Source organism: Cryptosporidium muris, genomic scaffold (genome assembly GCF_000006515.1).
Source record: "Cryptosporidium muris RN66 scf_1106632373453 genomic scaffold, whole genome shotgun sequence".
NCBI lineage: Eukaryota > Apicomplexa > Conoidasida > Eucoccidiorida > Cryptosporidiidae > Cryptosporidium > Cryptosporidium muris.
In genome coordinates, this window is record NW_002196570.1 from 369,048 (window position 1) to 383,381 (window position 14,334).

The 14,334-nt window shown below is 27.6% G+C and overlaps 1 protein-coding gene across 1 annotated transcript, besides 1 other annotated feature; it reads right to left on the minus strand.

Moving 5' to 3' along the window:
* Positions 1–188: 188 nt before the first annotated feature.
* CMU_038980 (uncharacterized protein) lies at positions 189–13,988 on the minus strand (the record flags this gene model as incomplete). Its single annotated transcript, XM_002139144.1, has 1 exon — positions 189–13,988. One exon carries the CDS (start codon positions 13,986–13,988, stop codon positions 189–191), a length of 13,800 nt encoding a protein of 4,599 aa, XP_002139180.1.
* Positions 10,335–10,366: a sequence feature (AT_rich).
* Positions 13,989–14,334: the final 346 nt, after the last annotated feature.

Below are 14,334 nucleotides of genomic sequence, written 5' to 3' on the forward strand. Positions count from 1 at the left end.
TAATAAAAAAAGTATCCAGTAAATTAGAGTTATCTCAATAAATTTTAATGATATCTTTATATACTATTAAGTTTAGATACTAAAATATTAAAATTACAACTCAAGATTGTCTAAGTTTAATGTAGCGCTAAGTAGATACCCCTTTTATACATGCATGCAAAATAATAATACAAAGTTTAAAATTCTAATTAGTTAGGATTGATCAAGCTTGTTAATAGAGAAAATAAGCTTAATGCTCTATTTTCTCCTTCAATACGGAATGAGAGTTTTTCTGGATAATATCTTGTGCTAGCAAGATGTAATGAATTTAAAGAAGTCTTTTCTGTAATACTATGAGTATTAAGATTTAATTTAAATTTATTTCTTGTATCTTCCATTATCTCTGAAGATTTTACATTAATATGTATATTATGTAACTTGCGAGTTTCCAGTATAGTGGATGGAATAGGAATTAATAGTCTGCGAGTAACTTTTTTAGAAGAATATAACATATGGTCGTGATTAGAAGATTGTTTTAATTGTATTTCAAATTCATAAATCCCTGTAAGTATTCCATTTATAGTAGAATCTAATTGAGTTATAACATGTGGGTTTGTTACTGATTTTTCGCTAAAAGAGTCGTTTTTGTCTTGAGAAGTGCAGATAGAATCTGGATCTCCAGAAATTCGATTAAAATAAGAAAAATAACTTCTACTAAAGATAGATCTTTTTCTTATTTGAAAATAAGAATCATCTTGCCTTGATTTACATTTAATTATATGTATGACTGTAACAGTATCTATTTGAGATATAGGAATTGTCCAAACCATATCTCCATCCTTAAATAAAGCAATTGCCTTGGCCATAACAATTAACCCATTAGAAATATTTATACCAACTTCACTTTCATTTCTCAAGATTTTATATAATAAAAATTGTTTAGTTGCATTATTTTGACCAAATAAATTTTCAAAAGTCATTGTTTCTTTTTCCTTAAGTGTATTTGTAGTAGAAAAGTATGTAATAACATCTACATACCTTAAGTCACTAATTAATCCTGCAGATTTAAGTGTGATAGATGAAATATTTTTAGGGATGAAATATGGCTGAATTGGTTTATTTTTTGATATTACTCTTAAAGGACGTATATGATGAACAAGCGTTTTTGTTCTGAGACTCTGAACAGTCCCAGAGGTTATTCCATAGATTATAGATAAAAATACGGCAAATCCAGCAGGTAAGATACGTATTAATGCAAGAAAAATACCAAAAATAAACCCTAGTAATCCAGAATTATGATACATTTTAGCTGGTAAAAGCCATAAATTGATAAAGGTTCCTAAGATGATAATAATACTTCTTTTTAAACCTGTTAAAATTCCATTTATTAAATCTTTTGGATAATTTGCAATATGTCTATTCAAATACAAGGGAGTTCCTGACCAAATACTCATTAATTCATCCTGGTCAAAAAGATATACTATCTCCATTAAGTGAATTAGAGTTGCAGTTATACGGACAATTACTTGACATGCTGCTGCAATTCCAGTTCCAAACAAAGTATTTATTCCTATGAATATTTCTTTGATACAAAATAAAATTAATTTGATCATAAATGTAGCTCTTGATTTTAAGAAGAATTCTCTCGTTTTATCATATTCAGTTTCATTAAGTATATCTGAATGATCATTATTTTTAGAACTATCTATAATTTTCTTCAATTCAAAAGCAGCTTTATAAAGTTTAAAATGGTTTTTAGAAGCTAAAATTCCCTCTTTTAATAAAATATAAATATCTATAGGATTACCTAGTAAGTCTATAGATCCAAGGATTCGTCCAATATGAGAAAATACTTGCTGCTTATATATATTAAAAAATTGCATGGACATCTTTTCACTGTTAACAAAAAAAGATTCACTAATAATACCTTTAAATTCAATTGGAACATTTGAGAATGGCATAGCAGCAATTAATTGAATTAGACCTAATATAAATGTCGTGCCATTATTAGATGAATAATTAGGACTAGATACAGCTTGCTGAGATATGTTGAAAGATGAGATATTTTGAATTCCACCAACACCTTTTAAATTTGCAGAAGATTTTATTGATATAGAACCAATCCCAAATTTGTTTGCAGCAGAAAATGTATCTTTTTGGATATGTGTGTTAAAAGGATTATTTGAATCTAGAGTAAATACATTCCAAGTACTTTTACTTGTAGAGAATAGTATTTGAATAGGATTTACTATGAGGACTTGAATATACATATAACGAGATGAATTCTTCATATTTTCTACTACTGTCGATGTTTTATTAACATTATTCAATTGTTCCTCAGATTGATCAGAAAATGAAAACAACCTATTAATAATAGATTCCATAATTAATACAATTTCCCTCATAGCATCTATCTCCAAATGAATACTTAAAGGAAAAATCCAAACATAAAAGTAGGGAATTTCTAATACGCCATTATATCCATACGAGTCATTGGATGAATTCACATCACTAACGAAACAGCACCTAATATCTAAGAAATAACTTGTTGAGAGCTTTGACTCTTTATCTTTGAATGAATTCCCCAACATTCGAGATAATTTGTAATAAATACAATGAAGATCTTCTTTACGGTTGGATCCATTTCCAATTATTAAAAATCCTACTGACATCATATATTGAAGAGAATCTAATCCTTCTTCTATATTTGTTTTACTGTTATCATTATCTCTTGATGAACTTTTTAATCTCAAAAATTCCTCTGGAGTTACCTTTCTAATTAATGTTGTATCTGATGATCCATCTATATGGTTGTCCATTTGAAATTCACAAATTTTAAATGTTATGTGTATATAATCCATATCACTAGGATATCTGAAAATACTTGAATCTATTTTTTGGAAAGCTAAATATACTATTTCCTCACTCATCATTGTAATAAAGGATACTCCAAACCCTTCAATAAATAAACTCAAATCAAAACAAACACTTTCTTTTCTATAACTAGGTATTAGACTTTCATTCACATTAGTGCATGGATGTATTCTTGTATTGGCTGAAAATGCTGTTTGAGATAGTGCTGTTTCATAAGGAGCTTCCAAAAGAAATTTATTAGTTGATTTTTCGGAACTCAAGAGATCCATTTCCAATTTCTCATTAGATTTCCAATCAGAAGCTAAGCTCTCAAATTTATCTATTATCCCAATAGTTTGTCTAAATTTGGAACCGATATATTTTAGTCCTGATTTACCAAAAGACTGTATAGAATAAATTGAAGATTGATTATGGTTTGTTTCAGCTTTTCTACGTCTATATAGACTCCCATCAAGAGATAGATTAATTACTCTGGTTCCACTTTCAACTATTAGTACAGCATATATTATACTTTTAAGACCAGGAATGTATAATTTAGAGTGAGATTGTACATTATTTAAATCTAAAGGTGTTGGGAAACGATACCAAACTATAGTGTCATCATTGGTAGCTTCATTACAAAAATTTTGTGCTTGAGTAGAGTCTTCTTGAAATGTCTTTCGTAATAAATTCTGCAAAACTTTGCTAGATTTTGATCTGTTCATATCTTCATTCATAGGTATGTTTTCACTTGCATGCCTATTGAAAATTTCACTTTGAAGTTTTTTAACCTTCTTTTTCAATTTAAGTGTAGCTTTAGTTAGTTTAGTCTTTATTCCAATACATATTTCCAAAAAATGATGCCCAAAAGGATCTAGAAAAGCATAGTCTATATTGGAATGAGCTTCCAAAGTATTCCAATAATTAGTTTCTTTCTGCTTAAAATATATCCTGTTAGGAGTCTCATTAACAAGACGGAAGTCAGGAGTTTGTGGTGGATAAAGGTTGATATGGTAAGCAGAAGATGAATGGACAGAAAATACCGAGATTGAAGACAAAATGTATGAACACACCTTTCCACTATAGCAAGATAAATTAGGTTTTTTCCAATACCCAAATGAAAGATTATCATTGAAGTTTTGCTCAGTATATTCAGAAATTTTGAAATTTTCTGTTTTATTATCTTGTTTCTTTTGAAGATATGCAGAATTATTAGTATATTCTCCATTCTGAGAATAGAGACTCAAACACAATTTATCTGATAATTCTGTAAAATTTCCATTTTCTACATTTGAATGGGATCTAATATATGTATTTAAGTCTGTTAAGCATATTTTATCAATAAGACGAAACTGAACATCATAAACATCCTTAATTGCTATAGGAAGTGTTTTATATGGTATTTGTGAAAGATTCATTTTGAAATCACTTTTGTATTTTCTAAGTAAAGTTGGATCTACAAATGATATTTCAATTTGTGGATGATCCCTATTGTTTAATACAGGGTGAAAAGGCCACGATACATGAGGAGGAATTAATAACCATGGATTCATCTTCCCTATTTGATGGATCCATACAGGTACACTATGATAATTTGAAATTGTATATCTATCATAAATATTAATCATAAAGCTGGTAATGTATGAACTAACAGTTGCAATAGATGTAATTGAATATCCCAAAATTAAACCTGGAGTTCCTGTACCAAATAGTTTATTAAATGGTTCATTATTATTTAGATTGTTTTTAAGTAAATTTGCATCTAAGGTATCTTGGAGGACTTTTAAACCTTTTTTATTCGAAGAAGGTATAGTAACATACCCAACCATATTTGCTCTTTCTACATGAAAGTAGTTTGATCTACAACGTTTTGCTAGTTCAGGAGTTAAAGCAAAAGCAATTTCAGATTTTCCATTTTGAGATGGAAGTATACGACATTCATTTAAACCTAGCCTATATTTAAAAGCCAAGTGAGATTTCTGTAACAGATATATTGGAGTACCTTGTCTATTGTTAATCCATAAAGGAGAATATAAATTCATTGAAACCTTGCATGTATTGTAGGAAAAGCATTGATAACCAAACCAAGGAGCTATAGACTCTCCATTTTCTACTGTTCCAGTATAAGAGTCAAATTTTTTATTCTCATATGTAAGCTTTAAGGCATTATTAGAAGCTGCCATATTATCGGAACTATTTGAATTTGGTATGGTGATATAATTTGGCCATTGACGAAGTGTATAATCGTTGGAGATGAAGTGATTAGGATTTGATTCTGTAAACAAGTTAATAGATGTGGAATGTGGTAAAAATTCATTCATGATAATAGCACTAGAGTGGGGAATCTTCTCTACTTTATTAGAATTTTCTTGAGATATTTTATAGCCCCCATGTAACTTCAGGGGTATTGAAACTTCACTATGCATTTTTTTTACTGAAGAGGAATATGATATCGGAATGTGTGATGAAATGTAAAACCCATAAAATTTATTTAGAGTTACATCTAACAAGAATATAGATAATTGAGAAGGAATAGATTCCAATGAAAGAGTTTGATTTGTTGCTAATACAATGTCGGATTTTATTCCACTAAGCTGCATAATTTCCGAAGCTATATCATTAATATCTCCCCTATTTATAGGTATTAAAGTATCAAATGCTTTTGATCTCATGAGGTCTATATATACTGGATATAGTAGGTTGTTTGTCAAAGTTAAAGGAGGTTCAAATCGCACTACAAAAATAATAGGACTTGTATCCATATTATCTGGTATTGAAAATCCATATACAGATGAACTGATATATATTCTAGATGAACTTATATGTGAGGTTTTCTGGTCAGTATCTTCATCTATTGCTTCATGTTTCCCTTCACTATTACTTTGAGAATAAACATTGTTTGTAACTTCGCTTATTGATGATGGTTCAGATAAATCTAAAATCTTAGATGCAAAATTGTGGTTATGTGATTTAGATGAAAGTAAACGATAATATGAATTTGTTGGTAATATATCCTGCAAATATTGCAAGATTAATTCATAGATATCTAGGTAACAAAGATATACAGAAGATACCTGCATACTATTTGTAATAGTTTTAGGATTATTTCCAATCTCATTAGTGAAAATCTTGGAAACTCGTAAATTTACATTATTTGAAGTAAAATATACATCCTTTTTATAAGTCCAGGAAGATTCTAATATTACTTTAACTGGTGGATATATCAAATTATTATCCTTATAATTGCCAATTTTTTGAATATTAAATCTTTTAATTAGAGGAATGCACATCCATAGTGGAAGACAGATAAATTTACCTGGGTCTATAGTAAGGGTAAACATATCTACAGTTAATTCTCCAAAATCCCAATTATTCACTAGTAAATCATGTGTATCTAAGTTTAGCTGCGGAATATATTCAGAAATTAATGAAAAAAGGAAATTTGATTTAGGTTCCTTATTGCTGTTATCACTATAATTTAGATTATCTTGTTCAATTGGTATACCAGATATTAATGTGTTTTTTAAGGAGCTTAATTTAGGAATAGGGATAGTTTCTGAATTGATTGGAGGAGTATAGAAAGACATATCAGTATACTGCTTCACTAAACTTGGATCTGCAAGAATGCGTAGTGATTTACTAGAATTGTTAGATATAAATATACGAGATGAAATTGTCACCATAAAGGATTGATTATTTAGCATTGATGTTTTAATCATCAATGGTATCTTAAATGGATCTCCATACTCAAGATCCAGATATGTAACATCTGTGTTAATTTTATCCATGACAATATTACAGCAGTCAAATACATCATCTAGTAATCTAATTCTAAGCATAATTGGATATAACTCTCCATTTGGTCCTCTATCCACAGATATTTTTTTATATGGTTGGATATACTTCCACACATAATGAACGTTGCAATCTTCTTTTTTCAATGAAATATAAGAAAGAACAGAATTATTTGAGTTCAAAGTACTTAGAGAGTTTGACATAGAAAATTTTAATGATACAACATTAATACCTTGTGCTTTATCAGAAAGTACTTTAGGATGTATAAATTCATTGTAAAGTGAGTTTTTTAAAGTTTTACTGTTTGGTAATGTTGGTAATTGACTTGGTATTGTATTAAATTCAAGTTTTTTTTCCTTACTAGAAGGTTCTACATTTGTCTTATGTTGTTTATTTGCCAATTTGACCTCTTTCGCCTCATCTTCTTTAGTTTTAGAAGATATAAAGCTGTTTGAATTGAAAAAGTTACTTTGAATTCCTTTACCCTTTAACAGTGCATTGTTCGTCCAAAATGGGATTAATAGAGCAATTGTTTGCCCTGTGTCATTATAAATAGAAATAGAACTTATATTATTACTACCAAATATTGTTTTAAAGCTGTAAAGAGAGTTATTTTGACTTTCTATATCTGCTGAAATTGGGTAAAATGTTCTTTCGGATGAACTAAGCATACTACTATTAGTGAAAATTGAATTAGTATTGTACCTTATATTAGTTTCAGTTGTATCTTGTAATAAATTATTGTTTATATTATTTCTTGTTAAGTAGTAAGCTAATAAAGTCTTATTTGAGTCATTTAAATTACTTAATTTAGATGAGTATATACTTAAAGAATCAAAAAAATTATCCATGCAAGATAGTCCATAGGATATGTAGCTAGGGCATATGGTAACATTAATCCATGAAATACATATCTGACCCTTGACAAAGTTGTTTGATTTAATAATTTCTTTACATTGCTCATTTCTATTTGATTCATGGGTCAAAATATTTTCTAATGATTCTGTTGTATCTCCAAAGTTTGTTCTATTTCTCTTAGTTGAATTATTATTATCTTGAACACTTTGTTTATCTTCATAAAGTATATTTTTCAGTTTACATGTATTATATTGTTCTAAATGAATATTTTTCAAGTTAAGGGTTTTTTCAGGTATAACTTCATCGTCAGAAACTTCTTCAGTATAAGATAAATTTTCACTAAGCTCATTTTCAAGTTTATTTTCAGTTTTTGTAGAGTCCTTATCTCTAAAATGTGTAACATAATCTTCTAAAAGTATTCTATTAGCTTCTTTTGAATTTAATTCTTCTGCTTGACTTCTTTCTTCTATAGCTTTTTCATTAATCTGACCAGAGTCACCAACAACCTTAAATAAAATGTCAAAGGGTTCTATAAGGTTATTATAATACATTAACTGGTTATTGAATATAGATATAAAAAATCTTTTTATTTGGAAAACTAAACTACAAACTGTATTTGTATCTCTAGGTAAAATAGGAAGCCTAGGGAAGTTGCCAACTGTAAAATTAGGTATAATTAAAGGTGAATCTTCGATTATTGATTCACTAAGAAAATTTTGATTATTTAATATATCTGTTAAATCTTTAAAATATGGATATATGTTAGTAATGAACTGCAAAGAAGGAGCAGATTCATTGACATAAATTCCTCCTTGTATACTAAATATTTCTAAGTATATACCATTCTTTATTGATTTTAGTGTATTTGGGATATAGTGAAGAATTATCTTTTCAGTTCTCCACTGAGCTGTAAATTTCTTGAGATTCATTTTAATTTGCATATATAATGAGGGGAATAAATGTAGTAATGAGTTTGTTGAGTTATATAAAGCTCCATCAGAGTTTGAAATTATATCAGGATTGTCATATTTAGTATTTTCAATAAGATTACTTGAAATGTATTTAGAATACATGTTACCTATCTGTGTTAAGTATATCAAAGATTTTACATTAATTCTAATATCTAATGATTCAACGAAGATATATAGAGCCATTGTAGTATTTTCAGTATATCCATCCAAGTAGTATGAAGATTGTTTCAAGTTTACTTTTACTCTAAAAGATGGCAAAACTATTGGAATATCAACCAAAGTTTCTAATGTGAATCTCCATAAACTTAAATTTACAATATTTGAGGTTTCATATATAGTATTTGCGAAAGATTTGTTATCCAATTTATGTATAAATAGGCTTTTAATCATTGGTATAGCTACATAATCATCCAATAATGGAAAGTTATCTTCATTTAAATTCACATCACGTCCCTTAATTTGACTTAAATTTTTAGATATGTTAATTAATTGTTCCATTAAATCTGAAGGTATTACTGGTTTTGCAAATTTAATGCTCATCTTAAATATCTCTATATTACTATTGTTATTGTATGCTTTGCTATTTAAGGTATTATTAGAGTCATAACATTCACTTTCAAATTTATAATTAAGAGATAGTTTTATATGGAGTAATGGAGAACCCAAAATATCTAGTTTAGTAGTAGTTTGAAGTTTAGAACTTGATGAATAATTATATGCAAATATTTTAACTGGTTCTGGTAGAGAACAGGGTATTATGAACTTCAAATCTTTTAAATTTAAATCAAATCTAGATATTAATGTAGATGAAAATTCATCACTGTTTATGGATTTACTATACTTAAGATCTGTTTGACACTCTAAATGGTCTATTTTTTCCAAATTCCCAGAACTTTTTGTATCAACATCTAAATTAAGTTTACTGTAATTATATAACTTTGAAAAACTTCTAATATACAAAGTCATTACCAAATTTAAAATTGCCCCATATAATTCCCAAAAAACCAAAATTTTTGGGCTATATATTTCTACTTTCATAATTGTCTCTGAGTAGGATCTATATGTTTGATTCTCATTAAAATAAGTACTTTTATATGTTGAAATGGCTTCTAAATTTTTAGAGTTTTGTATTTCTAAAGTCTGATATCCTGTATTTGATAAAGAATTTATAAATTGAGAATCTTTCTTATGTAGTTTATTTTCTGGATAAGTTGAAATGTTAATCTTACAAAGTGGAGAAACAGTATGAGAAATTATTGGATTTATAAACAAAGGATATTGATCTGAAATTATACCTCCAGATATACAGATAGAATTTATTAATATATAAATTGTGGAATATATTAAATTGTTAAATTTAGCAAAAAATTGAGAATTTATAATTTCAATTTGTAAAAAGAGTAATTGATAATCATCAGTATGTTGAAATCTTTTTTGATATTCCTCAGTGCTTTTTACAGCAAAATTTATTTTAGGAATGCAACATTTAAATCCAATTTGTCTATTAGTATGGATATTAGAATAAATAAGTGAATTTGAAGTGACGCTAATTTCATCCAAAATATCATCACATCGTAGAAACATATCTCTAGAATTCAAGCTCTTATTAAAATCATTTGTATTTGTTGTCATTTCCCCACCTGAATTAACTTTATTATCCTTTTTATTATTATCAAGACTTAAATTTTCAGATTCTAAACTCAAATAAGGTGTTTCCAAAGTCTTTTCCAATAGCTCTTGGGTTATTGTGATCTCTGTATCTCTACTTTTAACAGGATAAAGCTGATTAGTGAAAAATATTAAATTCTCAGCTACTTCGGATATATAGTGAATATCTTGATCTAATAAGCAAAATTCTAAATTTGAGTTATCTTCTGGAATTAAATAAAAATTAATATGATAAATATATTCTGAGTTTCTAACCAAGTACATTAAAGCTAAATCTTCAGATAATTCTAATATATTGTTAAAATTCGATTCCTCAGCTTGTAAGTAGTCTTCACTATATCCATAGTGATTTATATCTTCATTATAAAGCTCCTTCCCAGACTCTTTATAATTATCTCCATCTTCAGAGCTCTTAAAAGTTCTAAATTCCACTGAATTGACTTGGATTTCTGAATCTGAGATATTTTTAGAAGTCTTATTTAAGATCTTTATATATCTTTCCAAGGTAAAAGACCAGAATTGTGGAGAAAGAATATAACGCAATTTTCCATGACTATCAGATATAAATTCATTCATATCTTTATTATATTTGATATTAGGAAACTTATGTACTATGCAAAGATCTTTAAACCTTAAATCTGGAACGTAATAAATTGCCAAATTGTTAACTTTACAGGTGATACAGTCAATATATATATATTCATGATCCCGAATATTTTTAAAATTGTTTTGATTTAATTCAGAATTTTGTGCAGTATATTTCGTTTCAATAAAAAAATTACCTAAATTTATACAAATCGAACTAGATTCCGAATGTAATTTACTAAGCTGAGAATTTGGGGTATCGTAATAATTTATATTCTCATTTCTTTTAAAATATCCTGAGTTAGGTATATATATTAGTGGTTTAGCATAAGACTGTACATTTAAATATATATGACTATTATTGTCCTCATTATTTATAGTCAAGAATTTATTCACCAAGATTTGTCCTTTATTAACAATTTTCCAAATATTTCTACTAGCCTTATTAAAATAATAACTTCTTTTTTGATTATTTATTTGGCTAATAATAGGGAAAATAAACTGATAAATAATATCAAAAGATGCATAAACACACATATCTCCATATGTCTGCCCATTAAATGAAATTTTAGGGGTATTTCTAGAATAGGAGTTATTCATCTTAATTACTAACCATAAACCACCTGAACAGTGATGAGATTTCAAAGTGTGGTTTTCAAAAAATAATGAATTATCACTCTGATCAAACTCATTACTTGACAATTTATTATTATGCTTAAGTATGCAACCACTAATAGTATAAGGCCTTTTATTGCAAAGACTTGTTCCAGTATATATACTGTAACGATGCAATAAAGGATGGAACTGTTTCGAGGTCTTATGAGGTGTATCAATATCAATCTCAGGTCCAAATCGAATAAGACAAATTGAATTGTTGGGATATTCACTTATAAAATTATCTTCAAAAATTAAGTATAAATTTTCAAAAGCCAAAGAAATTTTAGACTTTTCTGACTTCATATAAGCTTTATACTGTAAATAAGTATCCATACATGAGAGCTTGAGAGTATTCCTTCCTGAATGATTGGCATTATTTAATGAATCTTCATCTGAAGAAAATTTATAGTTACTTACTGAGTAATTCATACCTAAATTTTGAATAGATACAATAAAAGCAAAAGGAGATGTGTGGAAGCTTGGATTATCTAAAGAATCATTTTCACTAAATAATTCTGAGTATATGTCATGGGAAGATATATAAATAGGAAGTGTATCTGAATTTAAAATCAATTTTGTTTGATTAACAATCTCATCAATCATATTAGAATTAAGATTCAAATAATCCTTTTTTAAGCCTTCTTGTGAAGATATATTACAGCAATAATGAGATGTATTATTTTTCTGATTTACTGAATTCTCCATAAAATTCAAAGATCTTGTATAATATTCATTATGTCCTACAACAATGGAATTCCAAATAATTTGAATTGCTTTATCTTTTATTTTAAGCTCTTCACTCGTGTTAATTTCCATATTCTTCGAATTATTCATAACATTTGACTCATCAAATTTGTCATGACTTTTTGAAAGAGTCCTCATAAGAGTTTGATGGATTACAAAACTTAAACATTTCAAAACTTCATTACGAAGTTTTAGTAAAGCATATACGTTGTATTTCTCTTCAATCTCACTTTTTATTGGATCATCATGAGGTATCTCCCCAATTAAAAAGTTAAACCAAGCATTTCTATATATTGCTTTGATCTCACCATCCGGAATATTTTTATAATCCTTAGGATAGGTTCCAGCCACAAAATCACCATAAAGAAATACTCCATAATCTATAAATCTTAATATATTTTGAAGTTGAATATCTTGTATATTCAGTATAAAACTATCAATTATTAAATAAACTGTAATTAAAGGAAGTATACTATCTTCCTTATCTTTAGATTCCAAATATACTCTATCACTTAAAGCAGATACAAATTTCTGATCCTCATATCTTAATATTGAGGGAACTAATCTTAATCTTAATTCGAAAGTTAAAGGATATATAATATAATTCATTGATAATCTTATTTCTTCTGATAAAGCGTTTAGTTGTGTTAGCCGTTCAATTACATTATACTGGTCAGTATACATAGGTTGACTTTCTAAACAAGTCCATCTACAACTATTTGAAGCTATTCCAGATAATTCAATATTAATATTGTCAATATATACAGAAAAATCACTAAATATAAAGGATTTCAAAAAAAAATCTCCTTTTTTAAGACCATCATTTGTAATAATTCGGTTATTCCTCAGTAACTTAATTTCTTCTTGTTCCTTTAAGTATATGCATTTATCTATAATAGAAATTGGAACCCCAGCTCCATTTGGATATGGATATATAACTCTAGAATCTAAATTTTCATTAACAGAATCTTCAAATAAATCACTTTTTGATTGTTTATTCCAATACCAATTCCATGGAGAGTTATCTCTCAACCTTTTCCAAAATGTCCTTTGATTTAGCGAGTTAAATTCTTCTTGCTTTAAATAACCATTAGATTCTAATATTATACTTAATATATCATCTGTATTCAACTTTTCTCTACTTTTATTCTTTAAACTAAGTTCTGGAGAAATCAGTGATTTTAATTGAGATCCATTCATTTCATTATTGGCTCCTAATATACTAATATTTTCATTTAAGCTACTAGAAATCCTAAAAGTATTAAATATTCCTCGAGTATTAGATTTTGAGTTATTTATATTAGTTGGAAACCAAAACTCATCACAATCTTGAGTAGTGATCTTTCTAATTATTGCTCCTACTGCAAAAGGTTGTATATTAGTATAATCTTCAATTCTCAAATTTACATTATCAATTTCAATCTGCACTTTAGATGCAAAGTAATAACCAATTCGTCTTATTAAACTTGATGCAAATTGACTTTTAAGAAACATCCATACCTCATCCTGTTGTAAAAGTTTTGACTTTAAATTTGACCAACTTTTTTCACATATCTCAACATCCCATTCCTTAATATCAATTGTATTAAAAATTATATAGATATCTTGCAATATTATCGTTAAAAAACCTCCGGAAAAAAACTTTGTCCAAGATATCTCTATCCTTGCTTTCCCAACTAATGCATCACATAGCCTTATTGGAAATGGTATCCCATCAAATAATTCTCGTTTAATATTTAAACTGCGTATTTCAAAACATCCTCTTGTTAGTGATGCTGATAATTGCTCTCTTTCAAAATTTACAAATATAGAATCGAAGGCATTTCTAACTGCAGAATATAAAATTTTTTCAGTTATGCTATTTAAATAATCAAACATTGATGCAATTCCTTAATTCTAATTAATATTAGGACTAGTTCTAGATTTATATTAAAAAATGTCCAGAATCCACTTAAAAGTTCATAATTTATAGATATCCAATACTGTAATATGAGCGATCTAATCTAAATTTTAAGTAACAAAACTTTGCAGAACTTTACCAAATTCTAACATCTCAATACTACCGCTACTCATTTAGATAAATTACTCAGCGGTACCTTATAGTGGGCCGTGTGCTAGTAAATAAGTAGTATCTACTTTTTACTACTTATAAGGTGCAAAAAAGTGTTTAATTATAAAACTAAGAAATATAGCTCTATCATATAAGCTAAATACCAATCTAATA